This window comes from Hyalella azteca, unplaced genomic scaffold, assembly GCF_000764305.2.
Source record: "Hyalella azteca isolate HAZT.00-mixed unplaced genomic scaffold, Hazt_2.0.2 contig8052, whole genome shotgun sequence".
Classification (NCBI taxonomy): domain Eukaryota; kingdom Metazoa; phylum Arthropoda; class Malacostraca; order Amphipoda; family Hyalellidae; genus Hyalella; species Hyalella azteca.
Window position 1 is genome coordinate 58,376 of NW_025938158.1, and position 25,968 is coordinate 84,343.

General features: G+C 39.6%; 2 protein-coding genes across 2 annotated transcripts in view; one reads left to right on the top strand and one right to left on the bottom strand.

Annotated features, from left to right (window-relative positions):
- The window catches only part of LOC108678681 (serine/threonine-protein kinase unc-51), a 62,104-nt gene extending 48,551 nt beyond the window's left edge, over positions 1 to 13,553 (top strand). Inside the window, exons 7-14 of the mRNA XM_047881470.1 lie at positions 2,427 to 2,661; positions 3,180 to 3,393; positions 3,567 to 3,822; positions 6,844 to 7,293; positions 7,364 to 7,457; positions 8,349 to 9,295; positions 10,283 to 10,575; positions 11,343 to 13,553. Of these exons, the coding sequence (XP_047737426.1) occupies positions 2,427 to 2,661; positions 3,180 to 3,393; positions 3,567 to 3,822; positions 6,844 to 7,293; positions 7,364 to 7,457; positions 8,349 to 9,295; positions 10,283 to 10,575; positions 11,343 to 11,663 (2,810 nt within the window). The 3' untranslated portion in view covers positions 11,664 to 13,553. The remainder of the gene's footprint in view (positions 1 to 2,426; positions 2,662 to 3,179; positions 3,394 to 3,566; positions 3,823 to 6,843; positions 7,294 to 7,363; positions 7,458 to 8,348; positions 9,296 to 10,282; positions 10,576 to 11,342) is intronic.
- Positions 13,554 to 19,159: 5,606 nt separating this feature from the next.
- LOC108678690 (coiled-coil domain-containing protein 25-like) lies at positions 19,160 to 24,369 on the bottom strand. The gene is made up of 7 exons (XM_018167145.1): positions 24,193 to 24,369; positions 23,848 to 23,895; positions 22,951 to 23,042; positions 21,900 to 21,974; positions 21,225 to 21,329; positions 20,535 to 20,737; positions 19,160 to 20,088 (listed from the first exon to the last, which is right to left on the bottom strand). The coding sequence occupies exons 1-7, from the start codon at positions 24,215 to 24,217 to the stop codon at positions 20,010 to 20,012; spliced, it is 627 nt and encodes a 208-aa protein (XP_018022634.1). The 5' UTR covers positions 24,218 to 24,369; the 3' UTR covers positions 19,160 to 20,009.
- Between the last annotated feature and the right edge of the window lie 1,599 nt (positions 24,370 to 25,968).

Genomic DNA, 25,968 nt, shown 5'->3' on the forward strand with positions numbered 1-25,968 from the left:
GGGTTACCCTCTAGGATTGCGTACTATAGGGTTACACTCTAGGATTGCGTACTATAGGGTTACCCTCTAGGATTGCGTACTATGGGGTTACCCTCTAGGATTGCGTACTATAGGGTTGCCAATTTTCGCCAATTGATTTCATATAAGAAAGAAGATTGCACGATTGTTCCGTTAATCAAGTTCATGTTTTGAAGAAGATTGCTTGATTGTTCCGTTAATCGAGTTCATGTTTTGAAGATTGCTCGATTGTTGCGTTAATCGAGTTCATGTTTTGAAGATTGTTCGATTGTTCAGTTAATCGAGTTCATGTTTTGAAGAAGATTGTTTGCGTTAATCGAGTTCATGTTTTGAAGATTGTTCGATTGTTGCGTTAATCAAGTTCATGTTTTGAAGAAGATTGTTCGATTGTTCCGTTAATCAAGTTCATGTTTTGAAGATTGTTCGATTGTTCAGTTAATCGAGTTCATGTTTTGAAGAAGATTGTTCGATTGCCCTCTATTTACATTGTACGATGCCGGCCCGATTGCCACGCAATCCGTTTGCGTCCGCAATCAAAGAGTGATTGCGGTCACCTCTTAGAGAACATTATGCACGTCATGCCAACGATTCAGTCCACCATGATGATGCAGGCCTCTGCGATGATAAGGGTCTGCAGCCCTTATCCTCTTCTGGTCTAAACTGGACGATGAGACGGCGGTCTATAACCGGTCTATTCACAGTAAACCGGTTCTAGGTTTACTTATGTTTTTTTATCTTCTTTCAGCGCTTGTAAAGAAATAAAACTTCAATAGCCTTTTATTCGGCCCGGAAACCTTAAAGCCTTCTAAGTTTCTTAGCCCACAAATGCACACTTGAATGCAGAACTTAATTCTTTGGCATAAGAAAAAAGTGGAACATTTTTGTGTACCTTACGCAATCTTCGTTGTATTTTTATTAGTTTTGCCGCAATTTTAGTTCAGCTTTTGAAATTTCTGTAGGTTTTTGGACAGTTTTTGACTATTTTTAAGCTGGCAATTTTTGGCTCTCGAATTTGGTTAAATCTTTGGCCGCGACTTCTAACGGTTGTTGTGTTGCTTTTGCCAGATCAGGAGGCTCGGTATTTGCATTTAAAAAAATTAGAGAATCTGCAATCGGAATTTAATTCAGACGCTTTGTTTACTAAATGCCAATTATGGAACGAAATCTTAGAAATTATGATGTAGTAGATTTAGCATTTGAGATGAATATAGTAACAACTTCATGACGCTTATTCGGGGCATAGATCATATCAGACTTCGAAAGGTGCCTGCAAACATAGACAGTTAGTGTCAGTACAATTAATTTTCAAATTATATACTAATCATAACGCTACTGGCTTCTTGTACAGATTTACTGGGTCCTTCTGAGGCCAGTATAGCTTGGCGAAAAGTGGCGGTTATGTCACTCTCCGGGAACATAACTTTCAACTTAACACGTTGACTATGTATTGGTACATATGCGTACCACGAAATGTATTTCTCCAGGAGGTAGTGGTACATAATTCAGGTTGCCTAAAATCGGCCAAATCCGAGAACAAAAAAGGCCAAAAAGGCCGATAACTTAATATATACTAGTTTATTTGTAGGTTCCGCTATAAAAATTACATTTCTTTTCTTTTTGCAGTATTTAAAATTTGATTAGGAAGTACCCATATCATAAATTTTAGCCGGCCAACGCAATTGAGAAAAACTAAATCACGGAATTTGTCCGGAAAAATGACCGTCTGGCAACCCTGCTTAAAAACAGTACAAAAAAATGAAATAATAGTACATACAAGATGAAGCAATCGTAGTCAACGTGTTAAATTATACGTAAACTATTGAGTGTAGCAACCTGAGGACGTTTGTACGCAACAGAGAACATTTTAAAGTTGTCGTACTTGGCGGCAACCATCAGTGCAAGTCATTTTGCGCTCACTAGAACGTATCCTTTTTGGGAAGTAGGCGCAGGTCTAATTTATTCCCCTTTTTCAGCGGATAATTAGCTAATTACTTGCCATTTTTCAGCGGATTTCGGGTCATTTTTTCAGCTGACAATTAGCTAATTGCTTGCCATTTTTCAGCGGATTTCGGGTCATTTTTTCAGCTGACAATTAGCTAATTACTTGGCATTTTTCAGCGGATTTCGAGTCATTTTTTCAGCTGACAATTATCTAAATACTTGGCATTTTTCAGCGGATTTCGGGTCATTTTTTCAGCTGACAATTATCTAATTTATTTCCATTTTTTCAGCGGATAATTAGCTAACTAAGTCATTTCTTCAGCGTATAATTAGCTAATTACTTGCCATTTTTTCAGCGGATTTCGGGTCATTTTTCCAGCTGACAATTATCTAATTATTTGTCATTTTCAGCGGACTTCGGGTCATTTTTTCAGCTGACAATTAGCTAATTACTTGCCATTTTTCAGCGGACTTCGGGTTCGCGCGGTTCCTGAAGGACGGCGTGATGGCAGCCACGTTATGCGGGTCCCCCATGTACATGGCACCTGAGGTCATCATGAGCCAGAAGTATGATGCTAAAGCCGACCTCTGGTCCCTGGGTACCATCGTGTACCAGTGCCTCTTTGGTACTGCGCCCTTCAAAGCCAGCAGCCCTCAACAGCTCAAGCAGATGTATGAGAAGTCGCCGGTACTTCGCCCGCAGTAAGTGACGGTTGCCTCGAATATTACCTTCATAATCGGCTTGAGAATTTCCTTCAGAATTGGTTTAAGAATTTCCTTCAGAATTGCCTTGAGAATTGCCTCGAAAATTAACTTCAGAATTGCATTGAGAATTAACTGCAGAAGTGCCTTGAAAATTTCTTTCATAATTGCTTTGAAAATTGCTCAATGCAACTCTAAAGCATAATTGCTCAATGAGTCCCAGGCTTGAGAGTTGCCTTCCGACCAGTTAGTCCCAGGCTTGAGAGCTGCCTTCAGACCAGTTAGTCCCAGGCTTGAGAGTTGCTTTCAGACCAGTTAGTCCCAGGCTTGAGAGTTGTTCAGACCAGTTAGTCCCAGGCTTGAGAGTTGCCTTCAGAGTGTAAATCACAGACCTTGTATAGTGCAGACAGACCTCGTATAGTACTACAAACCATAACAGACCTTCTAATGGTCATGCTTTTTACAGACTCTCGCACAGCACCAGCCCATTACAGACCTAATGGTCTTGCATTTTACAGACTCTCGCAAAGCACCAGCCCGCAAATGTGCCACCTGCTGCTGGGTCTGCTGAAGCGCAACGCTCACGAGCGCCTGAGCTTTGACGCCTTCTACGAGCACGCCTTCATCAGGACGCCTGACGAGGTCGCCTCCATCAGGCAGCGCCGGGACCGAGAACTTGCGCTCATGCGCGAGCAACAGGCGCCTGATAGGCGCGAACAGGTGCAGCAACAGGTGCAACAGCATACAACAGTACTGCTATACTGTCACTATACTGCTATACTTTCACTATAGTCTGAACAGGTGCAACAACAGGTGCAACAGCATACAACAGTACTGCTATACTGTCACTATACTGCTATACTGTCACAATAGGTAGTGCTATACTGTCACTATGGTCTGAACAGGTTCTTCAACAGGTGCAGCATCAGGTGCAACAACAGCAGGTGCAACAACAGCAACAGGTGCAACAACAGGTGCAACAGCAGCAGGTGACCGAAGAGGCCCGCCAGTTGTCCGCGCCCAAGCAGGCGGCGGGTAAAAGCAACACCGCCATCCCGACCCCGACTGTCCGGGCCCGCGTGGCGGTGCCCCAGGGTCCGGGCACGCCTATCAGGACCGGGGTGCGGGCCCGGCCCCAGCAGTCCCCCAGTCCCGCCCTTGGTGAGCAGCTTTTCTTTTCTTTTTTAATTAATTTGTTCATTGCAAAGTTATTTATTCTTTTTATTGTGTAGCTTCAGGTTAATTAAAGCGATTGCCTTCAGTCAGCCTAACTCTTGCGTCCTGCCACCTGCATGATGCGGGAGTTGGGGTTGGCGTTGAAGAGTTAGGGCGTTGTGTTGGGGGAGTTAGGGCGTTGAGAAGTTGTTGAATTATCGCTGATCCTTTGTTATCCAGGGGCCATACTTTCAAAACTCGCTAAGTGAACGTAAGTACTTACGCTCTATTTTCTTGTCTATGATTGGTGGATTTTGCTTGAAAGGCCGTCAATGATTGGCTGATGAACTTACGATGTCTTAACTTTTTTTGAAAGTATAGGCCCTGGTAGGCCCTGGTGCTTTACTTTCAAAACTGGCTAAGTGAACGTAAGTACTTACGCTCTATTTTCTTGTCTATGATTGGTGGATTTTGCTTGAAAGGCCGTCAATGATTGGCTGATGAACTTACGACCTCTTAACTTTCTTTGAAAGTTAAGAATGACTTTGAATGACTTCAGGCGCTACGACGTCTGTTTCTTGTTGTGCATTGAGCCACGAAAGTGAACGCGAACTGCAAGCTTCTTTGAAGTTCCTTTTAGTTCATCTTTTCCTTGAAAGTGAAAAATGAGGTCAAAGTCATTCATGCCGAGTTACTGCACATGTTTTCCTTGAAAGTGAAAAATGAAGTCAAAGTCATTCATGCCCAGTTAACACAGATGTTTTCCTTGAAAGTGAACGACTATGGTGAATTAGTTTTTGTTTAGTAACGACACAAGTTTTCTATGAAAGTGAACTATGATATCAAAGTCAATCATGTAGTTTTTTTTCCTTGAAAGTGAAAAATAATCTAATTCATCGATGTTGTATTGAGGCACAAGTTTTCCTTGAAATTAAACTACGATGGTAAAGTACTTCTTAATTTTTTATTTAAGACACAAGTTTACCTTGAAAGTGAACTACGATGGCGAAGTAATTCTTGTTTATGTAAGACACAAGTTTACCTTGAAATTAAACTACGATAGTGAAGTAATAAACTACGATAGTGATGTATTTTTTGTTTATTTAAGACACAAGTTTACCTTGAAAGTGAAAGTGGTAAATTAAACCCAACATTTCCTCGTCCTTTGAGCCTGATGGCCTCGTGCTTAGCTGCTGCATAAGAGGCAGTATTTTTTTCATTCTCATACACTTTCATGTTCCCTTCACTTCACTTTCATACTCACCTTTCAACGGCAGCCAGTCTCTCGAGGCTGCCTGCTGGTTTTGGTTCTTGCTTTATTGTTCAGTAGGTTTTTAATATTATTTATTATATAATAAATTAATGAATAGTGTTTAATATTTTTAATATATCAATTAAATTAATATACTCATAATATTTCAAGATATTATTATGGATAATATTGATAGGCTGTAATGTGATTACCCGCCAATAAATAGTTTTTTCAAAGTATTATTCCTATTTGTTCTATAAGAGTATTTTTAATAACGGAGAAATTACTTCATCCATTAAACGCACTTTTGAATGCTCATAAAAATGAGTTGCAATTATTGTTTCGGTTAGTTTACCTACACTCAGACAAATGAGTGTGACTGTGTCTATATAAAGATGCATCTTTTGCCCGTGTATGGGTCATCCTGACCCAGTTTGGCCGGTAAAAGAGCATATCTGTGCTAGCGTTGTGCGTAGAAGAAGCACTATATAATCACAATGTATAACAAATGTGTGTGAAGGGCTTACATTTGTTTGTGAATGTATTATCATTCATATATATTTATCATTGTTATTATCATTCGTAGTTATCATTGTTATCGACATTCATAGTTATTATCCAGTCGCCATTTTCATCACTAGAGTTACGAGGTTCAGGATGATGCCGCACCAAATGCTAGATTAGTTCGTCTACATTCATACAATCTTAATTCATTAATTACTTAAATTCATCTCAAATTATTATAAGATTTCAACATTTGACTCTTCGGGTTGTGATCACTGTCGTTCACTGTTATCGTGGATACTGAAAGTGTAAATTGTACAGCAACATCCAGCATGGCCGCCTGAGTAACATTCGGGTCTGACCTTTAGTTCGAGTCTGCGTTTAGTGACGTCACGACACGAGTGGCTGTGAGTCGGGTAATCAGTACTGAAAGTGCAAATTGTACAGCCACATCCAGCATGGCCGCCTGAGTAACATTCGAGTCTGACCTTTAGTTCGAGTCTGCGTTTAGTGACGTCACGACACGAGTGGCTGTGAGTCGGGTAATCAGTACTGAAAGTGTAAATTGTACAGCAACATCCAGCATGGTCGCCTGAGTAACATTCGAGTCTGCACCTTTAGTTCGAGTCTGCGTTTAGTGACGTCATGACACGAGTGGCTGTGAGTCGGTTAGTCAGTTGTGTCCCACCAGTCTTACTGAGAGGTTGCGCTCAAGCTCGCTCCGCTTTTCCGACTCACGAGAAGTCTTGTAGTTTGCTACATCTTGTAGTTGCTACATCTTGTAGTTGCTACATCTTGTAGTTGCTACATCTTGTAGTTGCTACATCTTGTAGTTGCTACATCTTGTAGTTGCTACATCTTTTAGCTGTGCCGTGAATTGTTTTTCGACCATGAACGTTAGTTTTGAAATTTTAAACGTGGCTTTTTTTAAAAAAGCCGTGAATTGTCGACCATGAACGCTAGTTTTGAAATTTTAAACGTGCCTTTTTTTAACTGTTACTTGCTGAAATAAAATAACGTTTTATCCGTGTTAACTGAAGTTTTAATTAACAGAATGCACGTGCAATAAAATATCAGCGATTGGAATTATATAAAATTTAGTATATTTTTATTTGATAGTTACCTTCGTTTGGCCGTAAGGAATTCCAAAAAAACTTTTCATTGCGAAGAAAAAAAATCTTTCACAATGAATATTTATAACAACAAAAATAATGGGAATTAATGAATAAATATAAAAAAATGAAAACACGAAAATATTATTTTCTTTGCAGGAGATCCCGCCCCTTCGGTGTCCCCCCACACCCCCTCTCCCACTCCCCCGTCTGAAGCCCCCATGTTACCCCCACCCCTACCCCCCCTAGGGTCCCTCCCCCTGCCCGGGGAGTTCACCCCCATCCCTCAGGACCCCCAGCAACCCCCCCAGCAGCAGTCCCAGGAGCTGGCCATGAGCATTGAGGCCACCCCCGACCCCCAGACCACCTCAGACCCCAACCCCACCCCGGACCCCCCGGTCCGGCCTAGGCGTTATGGTACCACCAGACCCCCCCAGCTGTCATCCCCCCACCGTGGTGGTGGTGGTGGTGGTGGTGGTGGTGGTGGTGGTGTGGTGATGCGCAGAGCTTGTAGTGTCACCACACCACCGTCGTCACTGCAGGCTCACCACCACAGGCGCAGTCTCAACTATGGAGCACAGGCACCATATTCTCCTGTGATTACTAATGGTGAGACTAGTGGTGATGACTAATGGTGAGACTAATGCACTCCCCCCCTCCTAACGTACTCTCCCCCCAGCAGCCCCAGCAGGAGGGGAGGAGGATGACTACGTGATGGTCTCAGCCCCCGCAGACCCCGAGCCTGCGCGCCTCCAGACCCCACACCACCAGGGGTCTGTATAGTGTATACTGTCACTATACTGCTATACTGTCACTATACTGCTATACTGTCACTATACAGCTACTCTAGTGTCACTATCTGCTGCTTTACTGTCACTATACTGCTATACCGTCACTATCTGCTACTAATAATACTCTCATTATACTGTATACTGTCACTATACTGTATACTGTCACTATCTACCGCCATACTGTCACTATCTGCCGTTATACTGTCATTATCTGCTGCTATATGTAGGTCTTTCTCTTAGGTTTTCGTCACATAACGTGACGAAACAACAAGTTTGTATAAACCAGAATGAAAACTCAAAGTAAATTCAACAAATCTTCAGTAAAAACGTTCCGGAGACACACTCTTTTTTTCTTACGTTGGCCCCACTATATTTGCTCATCGTTTGTACCGGTTCTGTCCCGCGGTTCTTATCCCGCGGTTCTTGCCCCGCGGTTCTCGTCCCTTGGTTCACGTCCCTTGGTTCTCGTCCCTTGGTTCACGTCCCTTGGTTCTCGTCCCTTGGTTCTCGTCCCTTGGTTCACGTCCCTTGGTTCTCGTCCCTTGGTTCACGTCCCTTGATTCTCGTCCCTTGGTTCTCGTCCCTTGGTTCACGTCCCTTGGTTCTCGTCCCTTGGTTCTCGTCCCTTGGTTCTCGTCCCTTGGTTCTCGTCCCTTGGTTCTCGTCCCTTGGTTCTCGTCCCTTGGTTCTTGTCCCTTGGTTCTAGTCCCATGGTTCTTGTCCCTTGTTTCTCGTGCCCGCTAAATATTCTCCCCGCTTGTGCAGGCCCGCGGCCCGCAGTTCTTGTCCCTTGGTTCTCGTCCCTTGGTTCTAGTCCCATGGTTCTCGTCCCGCGGTTCTCACGCCCGCTAAATATCCTCCCCGCTCGTGCAGGCCCGCGGCCCGCAGTTCTGTGTCGCGGTCAGGTCGCAAGAACTCCTCTACGGCGCCTCCAGCAGCTGGAGCAGCGTACCCCAACCTGCGCCTGGAGAACATCGTCCCTGTCCCCAGCCAGCGCACGGCCTACCTCCAGATGACGCTGTCCCAGGAGTTCGCTAGGGGCGTCCCAGGCTACAGGGATAGAACTTCTTCCTGCAGTGACGGTAGCGTGTCTTCTAACGACCACCACCACCAACACCAGCACCAACACGGCAACGCTAACACCACCACACTATGTCGCACCAGCATCAACAACAGCAACTGCAGCATCAACAGCACAGGCAGTAACAGCAACGCTGTGCTGGAGACCATCACACCACCAGCCGTTCAGTTCAGCATCAACACCAGCAGGAGAAGAGCTTATTCTTGTTCCTCTACCGGGGGGCGGATCACCCCCAGCAATTCCCCACTACGAGCCTCTGGACGTCGTACTCCCCCTTCAGTCAAAAACCTGAACCCGACTTCCTCGAACCCTAATTTCCTCCCGACAATCCCCAGCTCTCCCACGAAGGATAACCCTACGGGGGATATATGCGGCAATGTACCTTGCCGCACTCGGACCCCACCAGATATGAACCCCAACCCTAACCCTAACCCTAGCCCCATGCAGCAGTCCCGTAGCGACACTTGCCTAGACACGAGAAACGTAGGCGCCGTGTCGCCCTTACCTCACGTGCGCCTGAACCTGGCCCCCCAGCAGCAGCAGCAACAGACGCCCCTGGTGTTCACCTTAGAGGATGAGGGGGGCACGCTGCCCCCCACCCTCCTACAGGAGGCCCTCATGCCCCCCGAACACAACGAGGTCCTCGCGAGGCTCAACTTCCTGCTGGCGCTCGTCGACTGCATCCTCGAGCTGGCGCAGGAAAAAGGCAGCTCTGTCGGCAACAAATCTGCGTCGCCTGGTGAGCATTTCAGGGCAACTCTGCGTCGCCTGGTGAGCATTTCAGGGCAACTCTGGGCAACAAATCTGCGTCGCCTGGTGAGCATTTCAGGGCAACTCTGCGTCGCCTGGTGAGCATTTCAGGGCAGCAAATCTGCGTCGCCTGGTGAGCATTTCAGGGCAACTCTGGGCAACAAATCTGCGTCGCCTGGTGAGCATTTCAGGGCAACTCTGGGCAACAAATCTGCGTCGCCTGGTGAGCTCTGAGCAATTTGCTCTGAAATATCAGAGTAGGGAACAAACGTATCCGTTATGAGTTAAACATTTTCACGGCGTGATTCAATCATTCAATTTTCTCGAACGGCTTCTGGATTCCGGCCTTGTCATCAGCATAGATTATTATGCATTTATTCACGCATTCATAATTAAGTTGATAAGTAACGTTCTTTATAATTTCTTGTTTTAATTTTTCAATGAATTATTTCTCGTAATGTGATCATCTCCATCACCCGCAGTAGACGTATAATGTGGGGATCATTGGTCTAATTACAATCATCGCTTGCATAATTACCATCATTCCTAGCATTATTACTATCATTGTCTGCATAACCACCTTCACTGCCCTGATTACCTGCATCACTACCATCATTACCACCATCACTACTACCACCACTCACCACCACCTCCCACAGGTGCTAGTGCAGTGGACGTTTGGCGTCAGGTCTCATCACCATCACTACCATCATTACCTACATTATTACCATCATTAATCACCATCACTACCCTCACTAATCACCACCACTACCACCCTCACTAACCACCACCACCCCCCAGGTGCGAGTGCAGTGGACGTGTGGCGAGGTGTACACAGGTTTCATCACCATCATTAATTATCACCATTCCCTGCATCACTACCATCATTAATCACCATCATTACCATAATTGATCACCCTCACTAACCACCACCACCACCACCACCACCCTCACTAACCCCCACCACCCCCCCCAGGTGCGAGTGCAGTGGACGTATGGCGAGGCGTACACAACCAGCGCGACCAGCTTGCGCTGTACGAGAAGACCTTACACCTGCTGAAGGCGGCGCTGCTGCTGGCGTCCTCAGAGATAAAGGGCGGCAGACTGCAGCTCTCCTCCGTCGTCAAGTGCCTGGTGGGGGAACTCAAGGAGAGGTTTGATGGAACCCTCACCCGCTGCAAGACCCTCACCCAGACCATGGACAGCGCCGCTACCCAGTACGGGCCTGAACATGCAGACAGACTTGTCTACAACCACGCTATTGATATGGTGAGTGGGGTCTGATGGTGAGTGGGGTCTACAACCTCGCTATTGATATGGTGAGTGGGGTCTAATGGTGGGTGGGGTCTGCTGGTGAGTGGGGGTCTACAACCACGCTGTTGATATGGTGAGTGGGGTCTGCTGGTGGGTGGGGTCTGCTGGTGAGTGGAATGGTGAGTGGGGTCTACAACCACGCTATTGATATGGTGAGTGGGGTCCACAACCACGCTATTGACATGGTGAGTGGGGTCTACTGCTGAGTGGGGTCTACTGGTGACTAGGGTCTACTGGTGACTAGGGTCTAATGGTGACTGGGGTCTACAACCACCGGTCCTGTAGCGCCGTTATGTTATGAATTTACGTTTCCTCATTTAACATGATTAAAGAGAGCAATTGTTTTAATAAAGTTATCGTTTCACTTCAATGTCTTCTTGATTCACTACCGTTAACTCATGTTTCAATGTCATGCCTTATGTTTCAGTCCCGTCCCCTCTTGTTTTAGTGCCGTTTTCTCCTGTTTCACTACCGTCCCCTCCTCTTTCTCTACCGCTTCCCCCTATTTCACTGCCGTCCCCCTGTTTCACTCCCGTTCCCTATTATTTCACTACCGTTCCCTTCTGTTCCACCATCGTTTCCCCCTGTTTCACTCCCGTTTCCCCTCGTTTTACTCCCTTTTCCCCCCGTTTTACTCCCATTTCCCCTCGTTTCACTCCCGTTCCCCCTGTTTCACCAACCACCGTTTCCCCCTGTTTCACCACCGTTTCTCCCTGTTTCAGTGCCAGTCCGCAGCACTCACAGAACTATTCGGGTCAAGCGAGTGCGACAGTTTCCGTCACTACCAAACAGCACAAATTTTGCTGCACGCTTTGAGCCAACAGGCGACCAAGGAGGCAGACCGCGTGCTGCTGCGTAACTACGTCAGCATGGTTGAGAAGCGCCTGCTGCTGCTGCACCACAGGGGCATCATACATGCGCATCATACGCCACAGCCACAGCAACAACAGCAGCATCAGCAACAACAGCAGCAACAGCAGCAACAGCAGCAACAGCAGCAAGCTTCAGATGGCAGGAATACCCCGCTACATATGTTCCATTAGCAAATACATCAGTAATATGATGTATCACAGGGGCATCATACATGCGCATCATACGCCTCAGCCTCAGCAACAGCAGCAGCAGCAGCAACAACAGCAGCAGCAGCAGCAAGCTTCAGATGGAAGGAATACCCCGCTACATATGATGCATTAGCAATATGATGTAGCAGTAATATGATGCATCACAGGGGGGCATCATACATGCGCATCATACTCCTCAGCCTCAGCAACAGCAGCAGCAACAGCAGCAGCAAGCTTCAGATGGAAGGAATACCCCGCTACATATGTTCCATTAGCAAATACATCAGTAATATGATGCATTAGCAATATGATGCATCAGAGGGGCATCATACATGCGCATCATACGCCTCAGCCTCAGCAACAGCAGCAACAGCAGCAGCAGCAGCAACAACAACAACAGCAGCAGCAGCAATCTTCAGATGGAAGGAATACTCCGCTACATATGTTCCATTAGCAAATACATCAGTACAATATGATGCATCAGAAGGGCATCATACATGCGCACATACTCCTCAGCCTCAGCAGCAACAGCTGCAGCAGCAGCAGCAGCAGCAGCAAGCTTCAGATGGAAGGAATACCCCGCTACATATGATGCATTAGCAATATGATACATACATCAGTAATATGATACATCAGTAATATGATGCATACATCAGTAATATGATGGATACATCAGTAATATGATGCATACATCAGTAATATGATGCATACATCAGTAATATGATACATACATCAGTAATATGAGGCATGCGTAATATGCTGCATTAATACTACCATGTATGATATGATGCATATGCTAGCTATGTTGTTCTCGCAACTAATGCACCCAGTGATGGTCTAATACGTAAACAATTGTTATTGAAATTGTGGAAGAAATTCATGTCAATATACAGTTTGAAATTTATGTGTTGATCAAGCCTGTATGAATTGGGACATGAATAAATTGCAACTTACTTTACCAATTACTTACTTATCTACTAAATTGGCTACAAATTCACAAGTTAAATTTCTGTTTTGGTTCTCCAAAGTAATAATAGACCTCCAGAATAAATTCCTGTGAATTAAAATATAATTTTATCATATTTTAAAAATTAAATTGCTTAATTCAATGACGGAATTTTGATTACTTTCAAAGTTAAATGTGTCGATCTCATGTTCATATTTTAATTAAACAGCTTGGGCAATTCGATGACGCTGTTATTTACTATATTATTTTAAAGTCAATACACGATCTATACATTTTGTTATACACGTAGAGACTTAGTCTCATTTTTTGAATTTTTAATTGAGTTCAAAGAATTCATATGACCGTGAATTTTCTTCCATGTGGTGGTAAGTTTTACGGATTAAAAATTTCCTAGACAAATTTGGGATTTCATAGAAAAAATATGAATTTCCCCGAGATGAAATTTCACGAATGAATTATAAAACACAATAACATATGAGTACAGTAATCAATGTATTCATATGAATTCAATGCATTGTTGATCATATGACCGTGAATTTGCTTCCATGTGGTGATAAGTTTTACGGATTAAAAATTTATTAGACAAATTTGATATTTCATAGAAAAAATATGAATTTCACCGAGGTGAAATTCCACAAATGAATTATAAAACACAGCAACATATGAGTACAGTAATCAATGTATTCATATGAATTCAATGCATTGTTGAACAAACGATGATTCTCTAGACGCTGGCTACCCCCATACTGCCTTCTTACACGTGTGTGCAATGATGTTACTTTATTACCTTTTAATACTTCTCGTTGCTTTACCTTATTTCTCTACAATTACTCGCATTCTCAACTTTATTACTTCGTAAACTCATATTTTTTACCTGCAATGGAAAAATTTCGTTTTAATGTTACCGGCTAATACACTGTTAGAAAAATTACCGTTAACGGTATTACCGGCGTTTCAGTGGCCGGTCGGCGCGTGAAAAGAAACACCGTGTCGCCGTTTTTATTCTAATTTAACACGAGAAATCCGTAAAACATCGGATAAAAACGGCGAAACAGTTTATTTTCACGGGGCGACCGGCCACTAGAACGCCAGTGGGACCGTTTTTTCACCGTTTTTCTAACAGTGTAGGTTTATGATGAATCCAATAGTTAAATTTTTATTCTTGAAGGTTCAATGCAATTTTATTTTAGCGAACGAAAAATTGCAACCGAAGCTTCAAGGTCTGCAATTTTCACAGATATTTAATTGGTTGAAGGTTAACTCGTGACGAATATTATTTATTCGAAAGAATTAATTAATATTTAATTATTGATTGATTAATATTAATATTAATTAATTATTAATTAATAATGTGGAAGGATTGTCATCAATCGAGACTGCCTAGACCTTCGGCTTCCAATATTCGCTCGCAATATTATCATTGCAATATTATTATTAGTGAAAGAGAGTCAATCTTTAGCCGATATAATATTTTTTCATCAGTCTTCGTGTTCATTTCATGTGCCTGCCACTGATCATTGTTTTTAAAGCACAATTTGTTCTCATTAATAGGAAGTTTCAACGCGAACAAAGGCAAGCGTACAGTCTTATCTAATACAAAGTTTAAAGAAGTTTTTTTTGTCACATATTTGTAATGAACGCGGCTGAATTTAAAGAAGTTTTTTTTAATGAAGAAGTTTTTTTTTCTAATACAAAGTTCAAAAAAGTTTTTTTGTAATGAACGCGGCTGAATTTAAAGAAGTTTTTTTAATGAAGAAGTTTTTTTTTCTAATACAAAGTTCAAAAAAGTTTTTTTGTAATGAACGCGGCTGAATTTAAAGAAGTTTTTTTAATGAAGAAGTTTTTTTTTCTAATACAAAGTTCAAAGAAATTTTTTGTAATGAACGCAGCTGAATGAAGCTGCTAGAGCCCTCGGGAACACTGGCAATAGAGGTTGCAATTGTTTTATTATTTTAGGTTGCAATTTATGCCTATTATTTTAGGTTGCAATTAATGCCTATTATTTTAGGTTGCAATTAATGCCTATTATTTTAGGTTGCAATTAATACCTATTATTTTAGCTGGCTTGCAAGCTTTGTTTTTTGCACTAAACGTCTATTCGTTGCGTAGGCCTATTTATTTCTGGATTTTAGGGTGGGCTTGTTTGCTTAAATATTTGAAAAAATACAATTTTATTAGTGATTTCAATTTATTAAAAACAGCATTGAAATGCTGTTTTTAATATATTGAAGCCACTAATAAAATCGTACTTTTTTCAAACATAGGTATTTCAGTGAACTTTAGCACATTTTAGCAGGTTAGAGAAATTTAGCATCAACAGGTTAACCAGATTGCAACAAAGATTTTTTTTTTCATGGCTAACCTTTGAAATTCGTCGCATTTGCTGCCTAAACTTTTACAAATGCAAGGTTGGACTGCAAATGAAACTGTCCGAGTTGTTAACTATGTTTTTCTACTATCTATTTCGTGGCTGTTATGTCCTCGTAAATGTCAAAAGGTTTTACGAGCGAAGAACATCCTGAGGGATCTTCAAAATGCCTTCCTTAATCCATGTCACACTGCATAATCCTACAACTTTATTATCGCACCGAGTACAGGTACAGTTGTACAGTAGTTAAGCAGTTACAGTTCTATACAGTGTGCGGGCAGTTTCGTAGGTGCAGTAGTACTGTACAGTGTTGTCAGTCAACAGCGAAACTTTGTGTTCGGGGACCGGTATGTCATTATCATGGGCAATGTAATTTTTCAACCTCGCTTGAAAAATTAAGGCGTTTTTTTCTTAATTGAAATATACTTTCTTGGCTTGTTTTTATGTCTACGTTGGCTGCAACTTTCTCGTGCCATGAACACCAGATATGAATACACGCAGCAGTTTTAATTTATAATATAATTTTAATTTACGCAGTCATGTCATTTTATTTATTGCTAACGAAAGCTTTCGCTTTATTCATGATACATTTTTACAGTGACAGCCGTGGCTGCTCGTATTGCCTTAACCTAAATGTGCTTTATTACATCATCTTGCTACTACCGCTTCTTCGATGATCATTTCTTACGTACGCTACTGTATTTCTAACTATATACTTCAACTAGTTACTTCTAACTAGCTACTGGTCACGCTTGACTACTGTAGATCTAAGTCATCTAACTAGCTACTGGTCACGCTTGACTACTGTAGATCTAACTAGCTACTGGTCACGCTTGACTACTGTAGATCTAACTAGCTACTGGTCACGCTTGGCTACTGTAGATCTAACTAGCTACTGGTCACGCTTGTCTATTGTAGATCTAACTAGCTACTGGTCGCGCTTGACTATTGTAGTTCTACCTAGCTACTGGTCACGCTTGACCAGATATACTTGAGAATAATTACGTGTAGTCACGAGGGACTAAACACTAAACGTCATATTAAAACACTTGGAACCGAAATGAACCGACTGCTTTTACAGAACCTTGAATGTGTGAACCAAATCAATTAGTGCCTGCAATGTGGACCAAGAATTGATTCGGTCGTTTCATCAATCACAAATCTCGGACAATGGTTATAGTTTTTATTTATTTAAACATACAATATATTTTGTGCTACATTAATATCGTGTGGTATTGTATTAGGTATTTTATTTCATAGGTAAATTGAGGCCTGACGTTTGCTGAGGTGTTGTAATACTTAGAATCTTGAGTGAGCGGGTAACGTAGAATGTAAGTAGTAACTCTGATGTATGTGTATATTATAACGACCACATCTTGTATTCTAGTAGTTACTTTAACCTTTGCATGCGATGGAGTATCAATACATTACTCAACCAATACTTATAACCATTGAATAATCAGTTATAGATCGCATATTCTTCCTATACCATCTTCATTAGTTATGTAAATGGTTTACATTTACTGAGTATTCATACTTAGCCTTAAGCTGCTATTTCTTAGCGAGCTAATTTATAACGACCCCTAGGAGAGGCTCGTTGAAAACTATTGTGAAAACTATTGTGTTTTCACAATAGTTATTGTGTTTCACAATAGTTCTATATAATTGCTTGCTCGTCTGCACTCTGCTCATGGTGACAGACAATGACGGAGTTTGTATGAACTATTTTTACGTTTTGCCAGATCTTGAAATGTTCGTAAAATGTATTACTTGGATGGATCGTCGTTATGGCCATAGATCGTACGGTGTCAATTGGGATAAGCGCATTGTTAAATGTTCCAGTTGACCTCTCTGAAAATCGGACTCCAAAAATTTGGAAAATTTTTTGGAAAAAAAAATTTTGAAAAAAATTTGGAAAATTTTTGGAGGCCGATTTTGGGTCGTTTGTCATGTCTGGCCGGGCAAATTCTATAACGAGATTTGTGCGGGCAATGGTATTTTGTAGAAACTTCTATAGGGAAGGTGGCGACTTTGAGGGATCATTTTGGGAAGTCTTGGAAAAGGGGCTTGCGAAGTTGTCATTAAAAGTTCAAGTTTATGTGTTAGGGCCTAATCTACCAACGTAATTTGTTGAAGTTTGTTCTGTAGCGCTACACTGTTAGAAAAAACGTTGAAAAAACGGTCCCACCGGCGTTCTAGTGGCCGGTCGCTCCGTGAAAATAAACTGTTTCGCCGTTTTTATCAGATGTTTTACGGATTTCTGGTGTTAAATTAGAATAAAAACGGTTATACGGTGTCTCTTTTCACGTGCCGACCGGCCAGTGAAACGCCGGTTATACCATTAACGGTAATTTTTCTAACAGTGTATTAAGTGCATGGCTTTAGTTTTCACTCCAAGTCTTTCAGTTAATTTTTAGTAGAAAGTTCTCTCGACACGAAAGTTTGATTTGTTATAGGTTTGATGATCTCAACAGTAATTTTTGTACGTCACCGCATCGCTTTGCTTTTTAGACCGCGTCTTTTGTGTGATGTTTGTTTTTTCCTTTGAAGGAAAAAGTGAGTTACTCACTGCCTATGTTTTAATTTCTGATAAGATATGGTACTGATATATTCTTAGTGCGTTTCTTAGAACTCATGAGGTGTGAACAATGTGATAAATCTAGAGCTAAACACAAAAAGTGATATAAAAACAAGCTATGTTAATAATTTTATGTTAAGCTTGAAATGTTGTCACCGTGGAAGTGGAGTTCTGCGCTGTATTTTGCTTATATTTTAAACATCATTTCTTTAAGTTAGCTTTAGAAGCGTGTTATTTTCATAGAAACAGTCCACTTGATATCTTGGAAATCAGCCGAACTTAACAGTTCCTCGCCCATGTAACATTATTATAAACATCGCTCTTATTTAAAACAAGCTAGTTGAACCTAGTAAATCAAATAGCCTCAGATCATCTAAAAGCACTTTCTAATGTTATTACAACATATGAGGTACATCGAAACTTTTCGGCAATTTACAGGCATGTGTAGAGCTGATGAGCGATGAGTTAGAAAAATCTCGTAGCTATAACGTTGATGGGAACTATGGCGTTGACGTTGCTATAACGTTGATAGGAGCTATTACGTCGAAGTTGCTATAACGTTAATAGGAGTAATGACGTTGACGTGGCTATAACGTTAATAGGAGTAATGTCGTTATAACGTTGCTATAACGTTAATAGGAGTAATGGCGTTAACGTTGCTATAACGTTAACAGGAGCTATGACGTTAACGTTGCTATAACGTTAACATGAGCTTTTGGTGACGTAGCTGTAACGTTAACAGGAGCGTAGAAGTAGCTATAACTATAACATATAAGAGCATGAGAACGTGTAGGGAGACGCTAGCTGCCCGCAGTATTGTATTTTGCTATGTTAACTAAGCTGTATCCATAGTGCTCTATAACCTTTCAAATTGCAGCCCGCGGCTAGAAAAACTAATATGTTGTATAAAAGTTATTAAGCCTGTGTATCTTTTCCTGAGAAATGTAATGCGACCACCACAAATAGAGAATGAATTAGAAATTTAAAAGCGAAGAAAACACCACAAAAATTTAGCATATCTTTTTTGAAAACGTTTCGGAGACGTTTTCAAAAACGTTTCGATCGAACTGACGATGGAGCTGGTCTCCGAAACGTTTTCAAAAAAGATATGCTAAATTTTTGTGGTGTTTTCTTCGCTTTTAAATTTCTAGTGAATCTGCGATTAAAGCAATCTAGTGACTTTTTTTACTTGGGAATGAATTATCTTAACCTCGCAGTTGTGATCTCCAGTTGCGGGGAATGAAGTTGAATTTGTTGATATTTTGCAGTTCTCAATAAATATGGTCAATTTAGCGGGACTGCAACTGATCAGAGGTGGTCAAAATAAACAATAATAAAAACTCCATACGTGACGTCTTCAAATTTATTATTCAGTAATGCGCTAGACCTCAATTCATCTTAAAGATGAATAACGTTCAGTAATTATTTTCAGTTCATCATCAACTTATGCGTTCATCAACTTATATAATGGTATAAGTTGAATTTGTTGATATCTTGCAGTTCTCAATGACTATGGTCAATTTAGTGGGACTGCAGCTGATCAGAGGTGGTCAAAATGAAACAAATTGATGCATAAATACTATAATGTACCTTGAATATGAATGATTGTGTAGGCTCAGTTTGTGTTACAGTCTGTAATATTAAGTGAATAATAAAGTATAACAAAGCGACAAAATTATCATATCCTTAATCCTTAAAAAAAAATATCCCCTTAAGCCTTAATCCCCTTAATCCTTAAATTATATCCTTAAGCGACGATAATATCCTTAATGGTCGGACGCTGAAGTTTCAACTGAAGTGTCAAGAATTGATTTATCCCGCACGTGGTGGATTTATTCAGCAAATATTAAAATACAATTCGGGGATTACTTGAAATTGAAAAATTTTTCTCATGAAAGGCGAAAATTATCCAGCAAATATTCATAGGAGAATTTCAAAAAAATTGAAAATTTTTTCTCATAGAAGGCGAAAAAATGTTTATTATGTTATGTTTAAATTGAGTAGCGAACGCTTCATCAGATCCTTCAAATAAATTCGTTGCGAGATTCAAAAGTTGAAGGAAATTTGCAGTGATGATAATGGTGAATTTATTCTTACCTTCTACATAGATTCATTTGATATTTAATTGTATTCGTTTACAGTAAAATTGTAGCATATCTTCCACTGAAGATTCTCATGAAGATGAATTCTGAAGACTTTGCACGTTCGCGCTTCAATCTTCAATTACAATCTTCAATCTTCAATTACAATCTTCAATCTTCAATTACAATCTTCAATCTTCAATTACAATCTTCAATTACAATCTTCAATTGCAATCTTCAATTACAATCTTCAATTACAATCTTCAATCCTCAATTACAATCTTCAATCCTCAATTACAATCTTCAATACTCAATTACAATCTTCAATCTTCAATTACATGAAATCGTCCGAGTCGTTACCTGTATCGTGATTGCTGGTCATCTTCGAAGCATCAAACATGTTGTCGTAATTCCTGCATGAAACATTGTACATTACATTTTTAAAACCAAGAATAACAAATTATGAACAAGAGACAGGATAGACCCATCTTGATGTAAACTTTGCAATGAGTGCAGAATGAAAAAAAAATTATTTAAAATCACTTAATAGCTTAAATCGCAAATTTATCAAGAAGAACACAGCAAAAAAAAAATCATTTTTTGGGAATGAAAATTTTCATTCTCAAGAAATGGTGAATTTTTTGGCCGTTTTCTTTGCTTTTAATTTTTTGAAAAAAAAGTACATGAAGCTGAGTGCAACCAAGTGCAGTGAATCAGTTAACTATTCTTTCAACTAAAACAAACAAAACAATAAATAGGAAAACTACACTAATGCATGAACTTACAAAGCAAAATAATTAATTGCCATCACATTCCAGAAATTTTTCTATACACTCTCCAAAATATGAACACGACCAACCTTAGAGAGGCTTCCTTCTTTCTCCTTTCTTGCTCCTCTCTTTCTTTCTGCATCCTCTCCTTCTGCTCTTTCTTGGCTTGATCTCTCTCTAGCGCGTCTCTCTTCTCTCTCTCAGCTCTCAAGTCAAGCTTTACCTCCTCCTTTGTTTTGTTAAGGCGATTCACTATCTCATTTATGCGCTTGTCAATACGAATTTTGTAAACCTGAAAATTGAGATTCATTAATAAATAGTTGTACAATAAAGAAAAAACTGTATCGAGAACTAGAGCAAAAGTAGAAAATAATACTAGAGCAGAAGTAGATTAAAAATTACAGAAAAAGACAAATGTTTGATCTTAATTTTAAAAAGATAGTTAGCACCTCCTTGTCTTTATGGAAGACAACCAGCATCCATGCTCCATAAACTCACCTCCTTGTCTTTATGGAAGACAACCAGCATCCATGCTCTGGCAAACTCACCTCCTTGTCTTTATGGAAGGCGACCTGCATCCATGCACCGTAAACTCTCCTTGTCTTTATGGAAGTTGTCTTCCATAAATAAAATGCCGCCCAGCATAAATGCTCTGGTAAACTAACCTTGTCTTTATGGAAGTTGTCTTCCATAAATAAAATGCCAGCCAGCATAAATGCTCTGGTACACTAACCTTGTCTTTATGGAAGACAACCAGCATCCATGCTCCGTAAACTGACCTCCTTGTCTTTATGGAAGGCAACCTGTCCTGCATCCATGCTTGCAGTTTTGCGTAGGTTGCTCCACAAGGTGTAAACAACATCAACGTTATTCATCTTATTTCCCTGCAGGAAATAAATCTTACAATTACATGTTGCTGTTGCTGTGGGTAATCTTACGTTAACTACACAAAGCTTATGTTCATCTGACTCAATAATATCTTTAGCATACACTGAAACACCATATTATTAGAATAAAACATACTTAGTTAATATATAATAATCTCAGTGGGAAAATATCAGAGAAAGCATCTAAATTGTAAAGAGAAGCATGTATGTAATTCCAATTAATAATTTCAGTGATCAAATTTCAATTGAAAAAAATTGGTTAAATTGTAAAATGGGTGATACCGTAGTGATAAAATAAAGAAAACAAATAAATTGTAGGAATTATTTTATACTTGATAATAATCAGTGCTACAACACCAAATAAATTAAAAAAATTGGCTAAATTATAAAAAAGAGTGATGGTGACAAAATTGAGAAAACAAATAAATTGTAGAAATTGGTTTATACTTGATAATAATCAGCGCTACCACACCAAAAAATTGTGTCAATTGTAACAATAGGTACACATTTATTTTGAAAGGTACACAATTATTTTATTTATTTTTTTTTTCACTGCCGGCAACGCACCGAGATGCTGTTGGCCTTACATAGCTGCGCCGCATCCTCCAGCACTGCAGTAGGAATGTCTTCGATGGTTTGTCCCTGTAGAAATAACATTTTGTTAATGTTTTCCCTGTAGAAATAACATTTTGTTAATGTTATGCAATGTTGTCCCTGTATAAATAAAATTTTGTTAATGTTATGCAATGTTGTCCCTGTATAAATAACATTTTGTTAATGTTATGTAATGTTGTCCCTGTAGAAATAACATTTTGTTAATGTTATGCAATGTTGTCCCTGTATAAATAACATTTTGTTAATGTTATGTAATGTTGTCCCTGTAGAAATAACATTTTGTTAATGTTATGCAATGTTGTCCCTGTATAAATAACATTTTGTTAATGTTATGTAATGTAATCCCTGTAGAAATAACATTTTGTCAATCATTGAGCAAAAATCATCCCTCAAATGCTAAATTGAAGCAATTTTCATCATCTGATGAAAACATGAAATAGAAATAACATTTTGTTAATGTTATGTAATGTAACATTTTGTTAATGTAACATTTTGTTAATGTAACATTTTGTTAATGTTATTGGCATGAAATTAACAGAAATAAAATTTAGATTTAGGATTTAGAGGAGGACTCTAAATTCACTATGGACAGGCAATTCATTTAAAACTAAAAAATAATATGTTCACCAAAATTTCGATGTGAATCTTGAACTACACTGAATTTTTATATGCATTTGTTACCAAATAAATATATACACACATACTGCTCTAAAATTTAGATTGCAACTTTTGGTAGACTGAAATGAACCCTTTTTTTTAGACTTAAATGAACTTAAATAAAACTTTGTATGGACTAAATTGTAATGTGCCTTCGAAGTTTTGTTTCAGACGTCACGGTAAAAATAAGTGCTTAAACATGGGTTCTCCTAACTTTTAAATTTTATTTGAAGTTTTATATAGACTGAAATGAACCCAATCTTTTGGTAGACTTAAATGAACTTAAATAAAACTTTTTGTATAGACTAAAATGAACCCAATAAGATCTTGGGGTATAGAATCTTACTGGATTAAGTCGAAGGTAAACATGAGCCGAGGAGACCTTATCAACGTGGAACCACACGTCTTCTGGCCAACCCCACTTAATGAGATCCTCGTCTGTTAGTGAGAACTTGCCTTCAATTAAGATAATTACAAATCAATGAAAATGATTGGCAACTTATCAAGTTGCCAATCTTCTGGCCAACCCCACTTAATGAGATCCTCGTCTGTTAGTGAGAACTTGCCTTCAGTTAAGATAATTACAAAACATTGAAAATGATTGGCAACTTATCAAGTTGCTGCAAGAATCTTCACAACTTATATACAAGATAAAGATAAATACTACACATATGAAAACTTGTGTATTTTCACACACATGTGGAGCAGTGAAAATACACATGTGGAGGAGCAGGGTTAGTTTTTTTTAATCCAAAGAATATATTTAGGGAGTGGAGGGCTTATTGTAACAAGTTATTTGTATTATAGTACAAAGAAACTCTAGCCTATGCAGCTGTAACAAGGCTAACAAGTAAAAATAGCCTATGCAAGACTAACAAAAAATGAGGAAAAATTGCCTATGCAAGACTAACAAATAACAAGAAAAATAGCCTATGCAGCTGTAATTTTAATGGATTTTTAATATGAAAAAAAAATCCTTTTCTCATTCTACAAGATGAATGAGAATTTTTTCTGTTAGGTGAACAATATCTGTAACAAATATTTTTCAATATATAATATAAATTTCCTCAAAATGGTATCATGTTCACAAGACCAAATGCAGGTTTTGTGCCATTGGTCATTTTTAAAATGTGTTACATTTTTACAAACTTGTAAGCCTATATAAAAGGTCAGTGAATTACTGAACAATTGATAAAATTATTTTTTTAATGAGAGCAACAGAGAATAGAAATGGTATACTTACTTTCATACTTGTCCAGGCCCATGAAAAGTCTCACAGGAGGATCAACAACTGTAGTTAAAAATTCAAATGTTAGTCAATAATTTTTTGTGTTCAAAACACAATGTTGAAATTTAAACACAATGTAATTTTATTAAATCATTTATTCAATACCCAGATGCTGATTTTGTTCTTGCAAGTAAGGTTTACAAAACAATATTAAATTTGATTATGTTCATTGAATATAAAACAATTAATACCTAATAATTAATTTATTCATGATCCAAATATATACATTTTTTGTATTGACTATATCACATATTTCTTGCCGTATCCCTTTATACTTTTGTTATATTGAGAATTACTTACCTGTACTTGTGAAGAAGAAGACCATGATTATCGCTTGAGAGGCGTGTTGATGTGATAATTACAAATTTTAATATGATCAAAGATAGTAAATGAATCTTACTGAACCTAAGAGAACTGCATAGAACTGTTAATTGTTCTTTATTTCAGGCCTGACACTAACAATTGCTAGAAATTTTCCTAAAATAAACCCCAAGGAAAAACACAAATAATTTTGGGATTAATTTTGAGAATTAATAAATACAATCTAAGGTGAGAAATTATGTACCTATATAGTTGTTAGATAATGTGTTGGCACTTGGCAGCATGCCAGCAGACTAGTGTGGAAAAAGATCTCGGAGTTTATGTTGACAAGGAGCTGAAATTTTCTAAGCATGTTGAAACGCAAGCTAACACATCCAACAAACTTCTTGGACCAATCAGACGCTCATACAAGTTCCTAGATGCAGAAGCGATGAAGCAGTTGTTTGTTGCTGTCGTGCGTCCGAATCTAGAGTTTGGAAATGTGTGGTCACCGAGATTTGAAAAGGACAAAAATTTAATAGAAAATGTTCAAAGACGTGCAACAAGGATAATTCCAGGCTTGAAGGACAATTCCTATGAAGAAAGTTTAAAGATTATGAAGCTACCAAGCCTCAGGTATCGACGTCTGCGTGGGGACCTCATTGAAGCAAACAAGTATACTCATGGTTTATACAATGTCCCCGAAGGATTACTAGAATTTGAAACGAGAACCAACACCAGGGGCCATGGCTATAAACTAAAAAAACTGCGCTGCAACTTCTCCACGTGACAACATTTCTTCTTGCTTTGAATCACCGACATGTGGAACAGCCTCCGCAATGACATCATTGGCGCTCCAAGTATGAACGCGTTCAAGAACAACTATATAAAGCTATGGAAAAATATATGTTTAGATTTTAAATGCCCAGCACCATATCGAACCAGGTGAGAGTCTAGTAGCTTTTCCAAACTATCGTCGGTAATTTAAAGATCCGGTCAAACGACACGATTTTAGATCTTCTGTGAACAGGGCACAAAGGAAAAGAATCGGCGACAGGCCACATCAGGCCTACACTTCTGCGCTGACATCACTATGTTATGTTATAATAAAAGTGTTTGCTAGAGCTATTCTGCAGTCTCGGAACGGAGCGAGATCTTATTCTTTCCAATAGATAAATTCGATATCATAATGCACATTCGAAGCAAAATGCTGCCGGAAAAGGAGAGAGTCAGCTGCGTTCAACAAGCAAACATTGCTAGTATGTATTGCCCTTGACTTTGGAAAGTTAACCGGCATATATTAGCAAAAGGTCTGTCTGTCCAGACTCCAGTGTCAAGAACTAGGCTGGCTTTCTCTCTTATCACCCTACTCTTCTCTTTATACTGGTGCACCTGGTAATGTCTTGCTATTCACAGCTGCCCGTTCCCCCCTACTGCCAGGAAGACTCTCGTGCACTTGAACTGCCTGAGTCTCGGTTCCTGCGCTTTCGAGCAGAAATGGCAGGGGTAGCCTCAAGGATACTGACACTGTCAGGGTCTGAGTCTTCAAAAACAAAGGCGCCAGAAACTGCACCACCCCTCTCCATCATCACAACCAACTCATCAGTCTCCACCACTCCAGATCGATGACACTGGAGGACCAAAACCAGACCCAGCAAGGCAGCTGGAATCTGTCATGTTGAACCAAACATCTACTCCTTATGGAAAAAGAGCAAAGGCAAAAAAAACATAAAGAGTAAACAAATAAAATAAATAAAGATTTTAACACAGATAAAC